We start from the raw sequence: 17,409 nt of genomic DNA on the forward strand, positions 1-17,409 counted from the left end.
CATGGTGGCAGGTGCCTGTAGTCCCAGCTACTCAGGAGACTGAGGCAGAAGAATCACTTAAACCCGGGAGGCGGAGGTTGCAGTGAGCCGAGATTGTGCCATTGCACTCCAGCTTGGGCGACAAGAGTGAAATTCCATCTCTCCATGTGTTATTATTACACAGTTATAATAACAAAGACAGCACGGAACTGGCATAAAAACACATAGACCAATAGAACAGAATAAAGAACCCATCAATAGGTTGGGTGCGGTGGCCCATCCCTCTAATCCAAGCATTTTGGGAGGCCAAGGTGGGAGGATCACTGGAACTCAGGAGTTCCAGAGGAGCCCGGGCAACATGAAACACTGTCTCTATGAAAATCACAAAAAATTAGCCAGGCATGGTGGCATGCACCTAGTCCCAGCTACTTGGGTGGTCGAGGTAGGAGGATCGCTTGAGCCTGGGAGGTCAAGGCTGCAGTGAGCCAACATCACACCACTGCACTCCAGCCTGGAGAACAAAGTGAGATCCTGTCTCAAAGAAAAAAAAAAGAACTATCAATAAATCCATGCATTTACAGTCAGCTCATTTTTGGCAAAGACATCAAGAACATACAATGGGGAAAGGATACCCTCCTCTTCAATAAATGCTGCCAAGAAAACTAGATGTCCATTGTAGAAGAATGAAACTACATCCGTATAAATCATATATAAAACCAAAATAGATTAGACTTAAATGTGAGAACTGAAACTATGAAACTGCTTGAAAAAAACATTTGGGAAGTGTTTCAGGACACTCGTCTAGGCAGAGATTTTTTTCTGAGTAAAACCTCAAAAGCACAGGCAATGAAAGCAAAAATTGACAAATAGAATTACATCAAGCTGAAAAGCTTCTGCACAGCAAAGAAAACAATTAACAAGTGAAAAGACAACCTAAAGAATGGGAGAAAATATTTGCCAGCTACCCCTCCAACAAAGGATTAATAACCGCAATATATAAAGAACTTATATAAAGAATTTAGTAACAAAAAAGAATCCTACTACAAAATGGACAAAATATCTGAATGGACATTTCTTAAAAATGACGTACAAATGGCCAACAGGTATATGAAAAAATGCTCGATACTACTATCATCAGAAAAATGCAAGTCAATATCATAATGAGGTATCATTGCACCCCGGTTAAAATGACTACTATAGAAAAGATGGAAAATAAATGCTTGTGGGCATACAGATAAAGGGGAATGCTCATACAGCCTTGGTGGGAATGCAAATTAGTATAGCAGCTATGGAAAACAGTATGGAGGTTCCTCAAATAATTAAAAATAGAACTACCATATGATCCAGCAATCCCATGGCTGGGTATATATCCAAAAGAAAGAAAATCAGTATATCAAAGAGATATCTGCACTCCCACATTTATTGCAGCTCTATTCACAACAGCTAAGATATAAAATTGATATAAGTATCCAACAATGGATAAATAGCTAGAAGAAAAGGTTTGGAATGTTTCTAACACAAATAATGATAAATGTTTGAGGTGATGAATATCCCAATTACCCTGATTTCATTGCTAAACATTGTATGCATGTATTAAAATATCACATGCACCCCATTAAAAATGTACAACTATCATGTATCAATACCCATAGAATACACAAAAAAGAAACAGAAAACATTGTAATATTTTAAATGACAATGACAATTAAATGACAATTAATAATGTTAGCATATAAAGTTATTTTCTAAAACAATTTAGTAAGGAGAGTGGCACTGTTTTATAGTTCAACAAATTAATAGAAGGCAGCTGAATTACCATACCTGCTTCTGCATTCAACTTGCTGCATATGTTGTAAAATCTGGCTTCACACAGGTAGATATTTGGAAAAAAGGGGTATTTAATTGCTTTTTCAGATAATAGTGTGCTTTGATATTATACCAAACATTGATGAAGTAGTTGAAGGATCCTGGTTCTGAGTCAATTCTCATAAAAATTATCTCTTAAAACTATAACACTGTTGGAGCTCAATACCAAAAACTAACCAGGTCTCTGTACCATGGTTACTACAAATTTAAGATAAGCCTTCTAGAGCATGGAGTCATATTCCCCTACTTTCCTGCCCAAAGCATCCACGCCTGTTTCTTCCTCCAAGGCTTCAGGCTGCAGGGCAGAAGACAGAAGATCTCCTGGCCTCCATGAAACTTGGCTTATTTAGAAATTCATGGTTGGTAAAATGTAGTTGGTCTTTCTTTTCACTCCTAGGCTAAACCCTGCATAGGTGTTTTAAAATAGGGTTCATAATTGAGTTCTCAGGTGAGACTGTGATTTTCTTCTCAAAGAAAAGAATTTTTTTCCCTACTAGATTAATCTATATATGGTTGTTTCTCAAAACTCAGAGGGTAATAAAGGAGGAGGCAAGATAGAATGTTTTATTGAAAGTAGGTTATGCAAACTTGGCTTGAAAGGTACTTATCATTTTAAAAATTATGCTTAATGATGCATCAAATACAAAAACATATAATATATCAATAGTCAACCTTTTCCCCATGAAGGCAAAGTTATTGAGAAATGTTTATTTTTCCTCTTGAAATGGCTAATCCAGGTAACAATATGATAGCAGATGGAAAATTCACATTGCTTCTTTCATTGCTTCTGTCCCTTAAACCTGTTAATCTTTCAGAACCACATTACTGAGGTGCTGGCCTGTGTATGGAAACAGAATGATATCCAGGTCTTACAGGTCCAGGGCCCAGTGGACAGACAGGCCCTGGTCCTCCACGCTGGCCACCATGTCTTCGATGGCATTCCAGTCCAGCTTGCTGAGGATGCTGCCAGTGCTCTCAGACACGCTGTCCATGCCGCCCACCCCAAAAGGATGCTCTGGCTCTTCCTCTTCAGTTGGAGACAAGTCCTATTGAATTGAAAAGACAGTCAGTTGTGGTCCTAGCCCCTAAAAACAAACAGAAAAACAAAAACAAAAAAACCTGGAATGTGAACTAAGCTTTCAAAAATTCTAGAGTTGTTCATCCATCAAAGGGCTGAAGGAAATGTGCCAGGAAATAGGAAATAAGCTTTCAAAAATTCTAGAGTTGCTCATCCATCAAAGGGCTGAAGGAAATGTGCCAGGAAATAGGGCTGTGATTGCCCAGCACATCCAGATGGACAAGAGCTGAACATCATCTCACACAACAAGATGCTGGCACTGGATTCAAAGACAGGGAAGAATGGATGTTGATACTTGTAGTACAATTTTATGTTCTTATATTTTGGTCATTTTTTAGTTAAAAAATACAGTCACAGAGAATTCTGAAAGATAAATGCTGGAGTACTAAGCCAAAAGGGAAGATGCTTTGCATCACGATTTCAAACTGACCTAACAACCTTTCAGTATTTCCACATCCCACAAAAAACAAACTAAAAAACAAACAAAAAACCTGAAGAACATAGAGCAATCACTAGACAAACAAAATCTAGAACAATGCTTACTTGTAGAAGGGAATTGTGGCTGTCATGAAGAATCTTACGGATTTCTGAAGGTATCGTCCAGGGACTCACCACAGTCTCCTCTCTCTCATACTCCACACACACCTGCTTGGTCTGAGGTGCAAGTCCAGCATTTCCATGTTTTTTTGTATGCTGCTGACTACGACACGGAGCATTAGAGCCTTTTAAGGGGTAAGAACAAAGCATACATTGGGATTGATTGATTGATTGACTCATTTGTTAATTGTGACTTTTATCATCAAAGCAAAGGTAGTCACATTTTAAATAATATTCAAATCATAAGGTCTGGATATGGTTCACTTTAGGGTTCGAACAATTCGTGTCCTGTCAGTGTACGAGATGGAAAATGAATTCCAGCCTTCTTTGGATTTGAAAACTATTAGTAATTAATCTCTAAGACAAGAAAATTTAGTGAGGAGAGGCCACAGATATAACAGAACTGTGGAGAGGTCTTCACATCAAAGTTGGGTGAACTCTGAAACCTGTGCCTTCCCTGTCTTTTACGGATAGTCTTGTGAAAACTTCTTTTTTTTTTTTTTTTGAGATGGAGTCTTGCTCTGTCTCCCAGGCAGGAGTGCAGTGGCGCGATCTCAGCTCACTGCAAGCCACGCCTCCCAGGTTCACGCCATTCTCCTGCCTCAGCTTGCCCAATAGCTAGGACTACAGGCGCCCGCCACCATGTCCGGCTAATTTTTTTATATTTTTAGTAGAGACGAGGTTTCACCGTGTTAGCCAGGATGGTCTTGATCTGCTGACCTCATGATCCACCCGCCTCGGCCTCCCAAAGTGCTGGGATTACAGGCGTGAGCCACCGCGCCCGGCCGTGAAAACTTCTTAGAAGCAATGCTTTGGGCATCTTCACCCAGGCTTAATGCTTACAATCTGCCTTTGGGCAAAGGCATCACAGTGAATGTGGTGACAACACATTATGACCCTCTTTCTTCTTACTGCATGTATCAGTATTTGTTGAAAAGAAACTTTCATTCCAGCTAATGCCCAGAAGCAGCTTAGTAAACCCACAAACCAATAAGGTTTCTCCGCACAAAGCCCTAGAGGAGCCTACCTCACCTAACACAATGTTCCAAAGCCAGTGTCACAGCATGTTCTACCCTTCAAGGTGATTTCATGAAGAAACACCCAAGACATGGGGCAAATGGGAAGTAAATATAGATCCCAAACAAGCAGTCACGTGGCTCCCTGAAGCAGGAAGAAGAGGTAAGACAGTGCTGAAGTTTGGGCCCTCTTTGTCTTTTGTAACTCTACCAACCTTATGTACTTGAAGCTGAGGGTATATAAAGCCCCCAAAACAATCACAGCACACACTTTGGCATTTAGTATGGGCTAATAAGCACTTTTACATTCAGTCCCTTGAACTTACCAGACATTCATGCCTGGTCTTTGGATTTTCTAACACACCTCTGCTTTCCCTAGCTAACTTCATTGAGTTCCATGGCTTTAAATATTACCTACATGCTGATAACTCTCTAAAACCTGTACCTCCAGTCTCATAAAGCTAACTGCCCCTTCTTAAAATCTTTGCTTGGATGTGCAACAAACATCTGAACTTTAACAGGTCCAAAACCACACTGTTAATTTTTACCCCTAAACTGCCCCATCCCAGGAGACACTCAGGTTAAAATCCAGTAGTTTATCTTTCTTTTTTTTTTTTTTTTTTGAGACGGAATCTCACTCTGTCCCCAGGCTGCAGTGTAGTGGTGCGATTTCAGCTCGCTGCAACCTCCGCCTCCCGGATTCAAGTGATTCTCCTGTTTCAGCCTCCCGAGTAGCTGGGATTACAGGCATGTGCCATCATGCCCAGCTAATTTTGGTATCTTTAGTAGAGATGGGGTTTCACCATGTTGGCCAGGCTGGTCTGGAACTCCTGGCCTCAAGTGATCTGCCTGCCTCAGCCTCCCAACCTGCTGGGATTACAGTCGTGAGCCACTGTGCCCTGCCTCATCCTTCTTTCTTATACATGTCCAATCATCAGCAAGTCCTAATTTTGTCTATCTTCAAAATATATCCAAATCAAACAGTTTCCCCCATCTCCACTGTTAAAATCCTAGCCCAAGCAATCTATCCTTGTATGCCGTCTTCTTTTTTTCCACATGTTCCAAAACATAAATTATATTATCTCTCTGCTTAATTGCCTAAAATGGAGTCTCACTGGATCTCAAGTAAAATCCAAACTCCTTGCCTTAGCCTACAGTATCTAGCCCATCTCTTCCACCATATCTCTCGTCACTTTTCCATATTGATCTTTTCTGCCATACCAACTTTGTTTCTGTACCAGGGCTCTGAACTTTCTGTTCTGCCTTATCTTTATATAACACTCTTACCAGAACTTTGAACTTCTGCCTGAAACTGTTTTGCCTTATCTTTACCTAACAATCTCCTTTTCATCATTCAAGATCTTCACTTCAACATCACCTTCTCTTTTTCTAAATTTTTATTTAATTTTTAATTTGCTTCATACTAAGAGCTGGAGTAAGAGTTTTACCTTCTCAAAGAGACCTTCAACCACCCTTGCTAGAGTAGTTCCAACTAGCCAGCCTCATTCTCCCTTACTGATGTGCTGCTTTCTGTGTTGTTCATGAGTAACAGTGCCTGGTATGTTGTAGGAGCTCAATGGGCAGTTGCTGAGTGAATACTCTTCCTGACAGTTCTATGGAGAAAGCATTATTATGCCCATTTTGCAAATGAGGAAAGTTAGGCTTAGAGAGGTTATGCAATTTGCCCAAGATGATGGAGATGATCCACCCTAGAACCTGGGCTAATATAATATATTATATTAACTTTCTACTCTTTTTTTTGTTTTGAGACAGAGTCTCACTCTGTCACCCAGGCTGGAGTGCAGTGGCGCGATCTCACTGCAAGCTCTGCTTCATGGGTTCACGTCATTCTCCTGCCTCAGCCTCCTGAGTAGCTGGGACTACAGGTGCCTGCCACCATGCCCAGCTAATTTTTTTTTTTTTTTTGTATTTTTAGTAGAGATGGGGTTTCACCGTGTTAACCAGGATAGTCTCGATCTCCTGACCTCATGATCTGCCTGCCTCGGCCTCTCAAAGTGCCAGGATTACAGGCGTGAGCCACCACGCCTAGCCTACTTTCTATTCTTTAGGGTGAAGGAATAATAATACCTAGAGGGCCCTTTAAGATCATCTTCATATCTATAAGTAAAATATGAATAGATCTATTAATTTGCATCCACAAGGTGGCAGCTTTCCAAAAGCTTCTTCCTGGATTAGTGCCAAAGGGAAGGGAGCAGTGGTATAGACAGCTTAGGGATTTTTCTTTTGACTAGCCCCAAGAGTCTGAAAAAGAAACAAAGCTAACATCATTTGGTAGCACCTGCCACTGTAATATCCAATGTGAGAGCTATGCTCTAGTTGAAAAGGTTTGACATTTTTTCTGCTACTTAAAGACATCAGAGAGTATTTTGAAATGTCACTGGAAGTCCCATGTTAAAATAATTCAGTAAATTATTTTTCAGTAAATATTATTCAGTAAATAATTATTTCAGTAAATATTTCAGTAAATATTAATAAGGAACAAATTATGAAAAACCTTATAAAGGAAAAAAATCTACAAGCAGATGACAGGAATGCATATGAGAACAAATACTGTGGTAAAAAGGAAAACAGTCGTTAAAACAGAAAAAGTGAGACTGAAAGAGAAACCAATGAGTGGTTAAGTAACACAACCACAAGAGTAGGCTTCCACTTCAAAGCAGATGGGAACAAGTGGAGGTGGGGTGCTGAAGTATCCTTCAAGTATTCATGATATGACTAGAGATCAGCAAAGACTACAAACATCAACTAATCCCAACCCCATCTTGGCTACAATTAATTTGGTATCTAGACATTGACACTTTTGCTTTGTCAAATGAACATGATTATTGCCAGCTAGAAAGAATGACAAAATCAAACCACTACCTAGTCTACTAAAATTACAGTTAAGAGTCTTGCATTTTAGGATAAATCTTCACCTATGGGGTATTACAAACCTTGAGAGGCTATCACTGGGTTTCTCTCACCTTGCTTTACCTAGAGATGGTTTTGTAATTTCCTTCCTTTCAGATCATAATGCATTTTTCTAAGGTTTATCTGGGATATCCAATTTGAGATAAAAATATAATATGATTGGGAGGCCGAGACGGGCGGATCACAAGGTCAGGAGATCAAGACCATCCCGGCTAACACAGTGAAACCCGTCTCTACTAAAAAATACAAAAAACTAGCCAGGCGAGGTGGCGGGCGCCTATAGTCCCAGCTACTTGGGAGGCTGAGGCAGGAGAATGGCGTAAACCCGGGAGGCGGAGCTTGCAGTGAGCTGAGATCCGGCCACTGCACTCCAGCCTGGGCGACAGAGCGAGACTCCGTCTCAAAAAAAAAAAAAAAATATATATATATATATATAAAATATGAGAAAATTTCTGTGAAACTGAGCATGCATAAGTCTTTTTGAGGTAAACTGTCCTGCCCCATTGAACAGTGAAAGCTTTCTAGAGTGAAAGGTAAGTTATAGATCAAGACGACACCCCACAGCAGAAACCAGGCTGCCAAGTACACTGGCTTCCCTCAGAAAGGAAGTACTCTTTCTCTAGGATGATGGGCACTGACACTCAGTTTCTTTATAACATAACACCAAACAGTGTCTACAGAGTCTAGCCTGAGAAATCTGAAACTGGATGATAAAACTAAACCTATTACCTCCACCATTCCCAAAGAAAATCCTGCTTCTTTTCTTGCTCTACTTGTGTCAATTTGTGGGTCACAGTCTATCTAAGCACTTAAGCTAGAAACTTGGAGTCATACACATTTCTAACTTTCAGAGGCAGGGTTACCATTGAACAATGAAACAAGTATGTACAGCTTTCTATGGGCAAGGCCTCATGTTACATTATAATGACCTCAAGAACACAAAACCCTGGATCTCTGGGACTTTCAAAAACAAAACAATATAATGGTACGAGTAATTTCAACTGTTTTGAGAGGTAACATTGTATTTGGGGAACATTTTATCTGTTGAACTAGACATTGCTAGATATTTGCTTTGAAAAGAATAAAAAGCTATTGAGTACTCTAAACTAGAAAATAATTCATAATGGATAAAAAGGAAAGACTTTGAAAAAGAGAAAAGCTAGCATGGGATTTAGAAGCTGATAAAGTTTGGCTGTGTCCCCAACCAAAACTCATCTTGAATTGTAGTTCCCATAATTCCCATGTGCTGTGGCCAGGTGGGAGGTAACTGAATCATGGGGGCAGTTACCTTCATGCTGCTGTTCTTGTGATAGTGAGTTCTCATGAGATCTGATGGTTTTATAAAGGGGAGTTTCCCTGAATATGCTCTCTTGCCTGCCACCATGTAAGACTTGACTTTGCTTCTCCTTTGCCTTTTACCATGATTGTGAGGCCTCCATAGCCATGTGAAACTGTGAGTCCATTAAACCTCCCTTTTAAATTACCCAGTCCTGGGTATGTATTAGCAGCGTGAGAACAGACTAATACACAAGCACAGGAAATGATGCTTTGAGGATTCAAATTGATCCAAATGACCAGAAACTTGGGTTTTAATGCGTACATGGGGAAAAGAGTAGGAAAAGTATCAAATACATCGTCTAGAAAATACAGCCATAGACATTCAAAAGTTGATAAATGAGTTAAATAATGGATTAGACATAGGTAAAAAGAGATGGGGTAAACTGAACGACGGATCTGCAAAGTAATGAGCTAGTAGTAGAGAAAGAGGCATAATACCAAGCCTAGGCTAATTACTTCGTATTTCTCATCATTTTTCACAGTACATATAAATTAGTGGGGTTTGCTTTGTTTTGTTTTGAGACAGAGTCTCACTCTGTTGCCAGGCTGGAGTGCAGTGGTGCAATCTCGGCTCACTGCAACCTCCACCTGCTGGGTTCAAGCGATTCTTCTGCCTCAGCCTCCTGAGTAGCTGGGACTACAGGTGCATGCCACCACGCCCAGCTAATTTCTGTATTTTTAGTACAGACGGGATTTCACCATGTTGGCCAGGATGGTCTCGATTTCTTGACCTCATGATCCACCCGCCTTGGCCTCCCAAAGTGCTAAGATTACAGGCATGAGCTACCGCGCCCAGCCAAATCAGTGGGTTTTTAAAAAATAATTACCCCTACCAAATTTAGTTCTGTTCTTTCAATAGGGGATAACTGCACAGATTTCATTGGGTTTAATATGAGGATCAAGTGAGATAATGCACATGAGGTGTGAACATAATGCCTGGCATACAGTAAATGCTCTATACCTGTTAGCTACTATTGTTATTGTTTTAAGGAGATCTGAACAGGTCATTTAACTTCTCTATGTCTGTTCTCATAGTAAGATACGGATAATAGTTACCCTGTTCACCTACCAAGGTAGTTACATATATCCTCACTATTATAATCTGTATTTTCCAGGTGAGAAAATTAAGGATACATAAATGGGTTAGAAATTTGTGTAAGGTTACAGAGTAAGTGGTTAACTTGATTCCATAAAGCTACTCCAAAACTTCCTCTCTGAACCACTGCAGCACAGAGTCACACCATCCATTCTGAAATCTAGATTTGAAATTGAGTGATTTATAATTTTTAAAAATTTAGTATTAAGGGCCAGGCACAGTGGCTCATGCTAAAGCCCAGGCATAGTCACAGGACTTTGGGAGGCCAAGATGGGTAGATCACCTGAGGTCAGGAGTTCAAGACCAGCCTGGCCAACATGGCAAAACCCCATCTCTACGAAAAATACAAAAATTAACTGGGTGCGGTGGTGGGCACCTGTAATCCCAGCTACTGGGGAGGCTGAGGCAGGAGAATCGCTTGAACCCAGGAGCCGAGATCGCGCCATTGCACTCCAGCCTGGGCAACAGAGTGAGACTCTGTCTCAAAAAAAAAAAAAGAAAATTTAGTATTAAGTCTGAGAACTTTATCTTCTTTATCCCTTACCTTTTCGGAAGGTAACTGGAGACTGCATAGCCTTTCTTACTGATGCTTTGGCTCCACCAGCTTTTTTCTGTATGGTGAAAGTGGCAGTTCCTGTATAGACAAACATTATTAACCTTCCATAGGCATTCATTATTTTTATATATAGTGAGTTATTTGAGGACAGACATCTTCTCCTGATCAGCTCTGAATCTGCTCACCAAGACCTATTCACAGTAGGGGCCCAATAAATGGTGGCTGGTTTGAACCAAGGCGACAAAACATAAGTGCAGACAAAGAAAGGGAACACTCTGCTTTGACACCTGGTATCCTTCAAGCACAGCCATACTCTTGTTTCAAATGGCACATGTGTTTTGACGTTTCTGGCAACTGGAAAAGCTAGGAACATAATACACCTCTTAGCAGTAAACACCTAGACAAAATGCCAAGTTAAATTTTATCAACAGAATGATTAGTTTCTTAAACTCAAAGATTAATAACAATCATTTACTTCCATGTTATACAATATGTTCTCTTATTAATATAATCCTCAACAACTCTATGAGGTAGGTTTCAGATAACTTATCTGAGGGCAAAAATCAGCAGCAGAGCTGGGATATAAACCTAAGTTCAGGGGATTTTAAAACTTAGACTTTTATTTCTTTTTTTTTTTTTTTGAGATGGAGTCTCGCTCTGTCACCAAGCTGGAGTACAGTGGTGCAATCTCTGCTCACTGCAACCTCCGCCTCCCAGGGTCAAGCAATTCCCCTGCCTCGGCCTCCCAAGCAGCTAGGACTGCTGGTGCGTGGGCCTGGCAACTTTTTTGTATTTTTAGTAGAGATGGGGTTTCACTATGTTGGCCAGGATGGTCTCGATCATCTGACCTCGTGATCCGCCTGCCTCAGCCTCCCAAAGTGCTGGGATTACAGGCGTGAGCCACCATGCCCAGCTGACTTTTACTTCTTTATGCCTAAGATGCTTCTCGGTTACTAATCACGTAATCTTTGTACTGTAGTTGACAGAACTAAACATAAAACAAGCAACAATAACACAAACTACTCCTGGCCAGGCATGGTGGCTTATGCCTGTAATTCTTGCACTTTGGGAGGCCAACGTGGGAAGACTGCTTGAGCCCAGGAGTTTGAGAACAGCCTGGACAACATGGCAAGACTCCGTCTCTACGAAAAAAATTAAAAATTACCTGGGTGTGGTGGTGCTCACCAGTAGTCCCAGCCATTCAAGAGGCTGAGGTGTCTAACACACCACTAGGCACGGTGGCTCATGCCTGTAATCCCATCATTTTGGGAGGCCAAAGCTGGCAGATCACTTGAGGCCAGGAGTTTGTGACCAGCCTGGCCAACATGGTGAAACCCTGTCTCTACTAAAAAATACAAAAATTAGTTGGGCATGGTGGTGTGAGCCTGTAGTCCCCGTTACTCCGAAGGCTGAGGCAGGAGAACTGCTTGAACCTAGAGGGCAGAGGTTGCAGTGAGCTGAGATCACACCACTGCACTCCAGTCTGGGTGACAGAGCAAGACTCTGCCTCAAAAAAACAAACAAACAAAAAAAAACAGAAACAAAAAAAGGCTGAAGTGGGAGGATCATCTGAGCCAGGGAGGTCAAGGTTGCAGTGAGCCATGATCACACCACTGCACTTCCATCTGGGTGACAGAGTGAGTTCCTGTGTCAAAACAAACAAACAAACTCCTAACAGTATGGAAGCAGGGCTGAAGAAATTAGCCAAAAACTACATACTGCTTCACAAGATAGAAAGCAACATACAGTCAAACTCCCAAGTACATTAAGAAAAACTCTTCATTTATAAATGAACTGCAGTGCATTTGAAAATCTTGATGGAGCCTCACCCCCCCACCATGTGCAGTGACTGAACTTGACCTGTGTGAGTTCAGGTTATCTGTATCACTGACTAGGAAAAGGTCTGGAATCAGTCTTGCCTGGGTTTCCCTTCATTCTCCCAAACACTGGGGGACCTGAAACTTCTGAATGTAGCCAGGTGAAATGGTTGGGTCTGGGTGTGACAGAGGCCACAAGAACAAGGGGAGCCACAGCCTGCTCTACTGAGGCAGAGAATCAGAATATCCACAAGCACTCAAGCTGCCTCTTTTATCTTTGCATTAAAAGACAGGACAATAGCCAGGCATATGGTATTATTCTCTGACGTGGTATAAATACTGTAATACCTGCCTATTAATATCCTTGAACAATAATTTGTTTATAAATAGCTATGCTTAGGCAAAAAGCTCAATAACTATTTTTTCCAGTTATCTATTTGTTCAATGTTTGAGTATTTCATTTATTCAATGTGAGGGGTAATATGAAGATGAATAAGGGAATACTGCTGCAAAGTATTCTAGTATGGGGCATGAAGTTTACAGGTAACAATAACAGGACGCCTGTTGTAGTGCTTCAAGAGGGACATAAACATGTGACTAAGGGTTCAAAGAACAGAAAAATAACTACTTTGGCCACCATTATCTCTAATTCTCATAGCAACCATGCAGATTAAATATAAGCCTCAATTTAGAAATGAGAATGTAGAATTTCAAATTGATTATATCAGATTGGACAAACTAAATAATTAAGATTAGGAATGTCTTCAGACACACAGAAGTGAGACATTCAAGGTATAAGGGAGCACAAATCACGTCATGTGGTTGGAAAACAAGCTGCTGAGCAGCACAGGTTCTATGGGGAAAGGAGGTCAAGGAAGCAGGAGAACACACAGAGGATGCCTGAAGGCCAAGCAGAGGGTCTAGACGTTTCTGCGTGGGTATGAGTGTTGCTGAGGGTTCCTGAGACCAGGAGTAGCAGGAGCACCTCCTCAGCATAATCCAGCAAGGGCAGGTGAGATTAACGGAAAGACAGGCTAAGGCCCTAGCAACTGTCAAAGCACAAGGTAAAAACAAAGATTTGAAATTGAACATATATAACAGGAAGACATATTTCTGTATAATTCAAGACTTTTTCATCAGATGTTAAGAAACCATCAGATGTTCTTAAAACCTTGACAATTTTAGATATGTGTTTAATTCTGGCAAATATATCAGGTGTAAAATAATATATTTTTAAAAAAGTATGGTTCACTATTTTGAAATTTCAGTTTTAAAAGAGCAGTATTTTCTTACTGTAATTTGTCAATCAAAAAAGCCAAGAGCTGGTCAGGCATGATAGCTCACACCTGTAATCCTGGCACTTCGGGAGGCTGAGGTGGGTAGATGCTTGAGCTCAGGAGTTCAAGACCAGCCTGGGCAACACAGCGAGACCCCCCTATCTCTACAAAAAACGAACAAATAAACAAAAATTAGCTGAGAATGGTAGCATACACCTATAATCACAGCTACTTGGGAGGTTGAGGTGGGAGACGGCTGTTGAGCCTAGGAGGCAAAGGTTCCATGAGTCAAGATTATGGCACAGCACTCCAGACTGGGTGACAGACTCTGTCTCAAAAAAAAAAAAAAAAAAAAAAAAAGCCAAGAGCTAACCAAATCACGAAGAGTTTCATCTAAAGAATTGGGATTTATGGAAATTTCAATGTTCTAAATTGAGGCAGCATATTGAAGTGTTGGTTCTATGTGTGTAGGCTCTAGACCCAACCCTAGGATTAAATCTTGGCTCTACCACTTCCTAGTTGTATGATCTTGGGCAATTATTTGAGCTTTCTCTCTGCCTTGGTTTCCTCGTCTTTAAAGTGGGAACATAATAGCACCTATCTCACAGGGTTGTAATTAAAGAACATAAACAGAACCTGCCACATAATTAGTTGTTATTTTACCTTTTTTTTTTTTTTTTTGAGACAGAGTCTCGCTCTGTCACCAGGCTGGAGTGCAGTGGCGCGATCTCAGCTCACTGCAACCTCCGCCTCTTAGGTTCAAGCGATTCTCCTGCTTCAGCCTCCAGAGTAGCCAGGACTACAGGCGCACACCACCATGCCCAGCTAATTTTAGTATTTTTAGTAGAGACAGGGTTTCACCATGTTGGCCAGGATGTTCTCAGTCTCTTGACCTTGTGATCTGCCTGCCTCGGCCTCCCAAAGTGCTGGGATTACAGGCATGAGCCACCGCACTGGGCTTATTTTGTATTTGTAAATGTATACATTTATATTACATGTCAGCTATTATAATACATTCTCAATATATAAACATATTACAAATAACTGTTTTACTTTAGTAATCAAAACTCAAATATGGCACAATTAACTAAAGAAAGGTTAGTAAATAATGGATATACCTTGAAATGTGGAAAATTTTCAAAGGATAAAAACATGACATTATTTCAATCTGAGCTTCTTAGCATTTCTCTTCTGTGATGTATTCATCCTGCAATCTATCAGAACTTGATTTGTTCAAATGCCTACATCTTTAGCCAGATATACAAAAGAAACAGACTCCCAAAAAAGTTATATCTAATACCCTGAGTCTTCAAATGCTATTATAAAAAAGCCATTCGGCCAGCTGCAGCGGCTCACGCCTGTAATCTCAGCACTTTGGGAGGCCAAGGCAGGCGGATCACCCAAGGTCAGGAGTTTGAGACCAGCCTGACCAACATGGAGAAACCCCGTCTCTCCTAAAAATACAAAATTAGCCAGGCATGGTGGTGCATACCTATAATCCCAGCTATTTGGGAGGCTGAGGCAGGAAAATCGCTTGAACACAGGAGGCGGAGGTTGTAGTAAGCCGAGGTCATACTACTGGCACTCCAGCCTGGGAAACAAAAGCAAAACTCCGTCTCAAAAAAATGAAAAATTAAAAAAAAGTCATTCAAGGCCGGGCGTGGTGGCTCACGCCTGTAAACCCAGCACTTTGGGAGGCAGAGGCAGGTGGATCACCAGGTCAGGAGATCAAGACCATCCTGGTTAACACAGTGAAACCCATCTCTACTAAAATATACAAAAAATTAGCCAGGCATGGTGGTAGGCGCCTGTAGTCCCAGCTACTTGGGAGGCTGAGGCAGGAGAATGGCGTGAACCCGGGAGGCGAAGCTTGCAGTGAGCCGAGATCTCACCACTGCACTCCAGCCTGGGCGAGAGAGCGAGACTCCGCCTCAAAAAAAAAAACAAAGCCATTCACTTAGAAAAATTCCTAGGGCCTTACTTCAAAGCAGAAAAAAAAAAAAAAATTACAGCTAAGTCTTTATCAATGCTTTGCATTCTGTTCAAATCAGAACTCCTCTTTACTAAGACTTATACCTTTTACTAATGAAAACACAACTTTGGAGACAAGAAGGAATAGGTCCAAATCAGACAATTTACAAAAAAGCTTTAAGTCTTACCATGTGGCCAAGGTGAGCCTTGAGGTTGCCCAAAAGACTTTCTCTTATGGATGTAACTTGGTTTGGACATATATTTGACTTTTCCAGGTCGATTTATTAGAAAACTGTAACCGTGTTGATTCTCTCTATAGTAGAAATCACATAATTATTATATTCCTAGAATCTCATATCAGTGATAAACTTTAATATTTCAAAAAGCCTAAATTAAGCTGGGCACAGCAGCACAGGCCTACAGCCCCAGCTCCTGGGGAGGGTGAGACAGGAGGATCACTGGAACCCAGAGGGTCAAGCTGTGGTGTGCCATGATTGCACCTGTGAATGCCACTGCACTCCAGCCTGGGTGACAGAGCAAAACTCTGTTACTTTAAAGAAAAAAAATGGACCAAAATATAGCTCAGATTATATTCACTTGATACTGCCTATTCTGTACCTCAGTGATACACTTAACATATAACTCTCAACAAATTATTCTTTGTATCTTATACCTCAAACTTCATTTTTTTCACAAAATTTTTTTGTGGTTATCTCACTCCCCATTTCAAATTATCCATATAGTGGGCAGTTATATATGTATTTAATCCCTGCTTTATTCTAGAAAAGTCTCAATGGGATTCTTTGGTATTTGAAGTAAACTCCACAGTACACACACAAATGATCTGATTACATCTGGGTTTGTGTTGGTAGTATCTCCTCTAGGCTCTTAAATTATGTGATTATGTTTATAATTCTAATAATTCATTTTGTCAAAGGTGGTGATGCTTAACAACACTGTACTCCAATTCATGTTCACCTTATGATCACCAACAGATATCAATAGAACTTTGCATGTTTGTTGACCATGCGTAAGAAATTTTATACTTGGGTAGTTTTCTTCAGCATTCTATGTTTAATTAATTACTGCCTAATGAACTCACATATAACCCCTCTGTAGGTGATTAAAGTAAAATACATAATACTAGCTACAGTTCAATGAGCATAACTGGGCAGGTCTGGGGTGGGTAGCAGAAAGGGAAGTGGTAAGCAGCTGGGGACTGGCTGTTTCTGCAAGAGAGACGACAAATGGAAAAATAGGATGAGCAGTTAGGAGGCAAATTACAGAGGCAAATATTAACAACAACTAAATAAAACAGGACTGCACACATATTAAATTTCATACTTCTGGAATACCTAAATGCTCTGTAAGCTTAGTGAGAAATATAACACAATTTCTGCCTTTTTCCTTGGTGATTATATCAATGTATAAAGACCTCATGATTATGAGACTACTTTTTTTCCTTCACTTTATCATCACAACTCCAGGGTAAATGCAAATGCACTGAACTTAGGTCACAAAAGTGCTACATTTCTTCTTATCAGGCCTGACATTATCTTGCCAAATGGCATGTCAAACCTTGTCTTACCCTCTTGAAGAAGGGCAGTGTTGATATCTGGAAGAGTGAGTAGGGCTGGGTTTGTTAGGCAATGGTTTCTGTGGTACAGCTGGTAGCTGTACTGACTCAGATAATAGTTCATTCATCAGACTGTATGCTTGTGAGATTCGACGACTGTAGTGTTCAGAGAGCAGCAATCTGTAGACAAAGAATTAAGCATCATTTACTAAGAGTCGCTTTCAGTTCATCTATCCAGAGGGAATATAGTGTTCGAAGATCACCTAGCATTTTCTTTTCTCTTCTTTTTTTTTTTTGAGACGGAGTTTCAC

At 40.6% G+C, this 17,409-nt stretch overlaps 1 protein-coding gene across 14 annotated transcripts in view; it reads right to left on the reverse strand.

Annotated features, from left to right (window-relative positions):
- Nucleotides 1-1,381: 1,381 nt before the first annotated feature.
- Nucleotides 1,382-17,409, reverse strand: part of CPLANE1 (ciliogenesis and planar polarity effector complex subunit 1) — a 161,175-nt gene continuing 145,147 nt past the window's right edge. For 13 of the 14 annotated variants that reach the window (XM_045393633.2, XM_065546163.1, XM_073993307.1 and 10 more), the window contains 5 exons: nt 17,111-17,278; nt 15,711-15,835; nt 10,446-10,535; nt 3,467-3,645; nt 1,382-2,891 (listed from right to left, as the gene is read on the reverse strand). In XM_045393633.2, the coding sequence (XP_045249568.2) occupies nt 2,715-2,891; nt 3,467-3,645; nt 10,446-10,535; nt 15,711-15,835; nt 17,111-17,278 (739 nt within the window). In that variant the 3' untranslated portion in view covers nt 1,382-2,714. The remainder of the gene's footprint in view (nt 2,892-3,466; nt 3,646-10,445; nt 10,536-15,710; nt 15,836-17,110; nt 17,279-17,409) is intronic. The other variant, XR_012413613.1, reaches the window with a different exon arrangement.

Source organism: Macaca fascicularis, chromosome 6 (assembly GCF_037993035.2).
Source record: "Macaca fascicularis isolate 582-1 chromosome 6, T2T-MFA8v1.1".
Classification (NCBI taxonomy): Eukaryota; Metazoa; Chordata; class Mammalia; order Primates; family Cercopithecidae; genus Macaca; species Macaca fascicularis.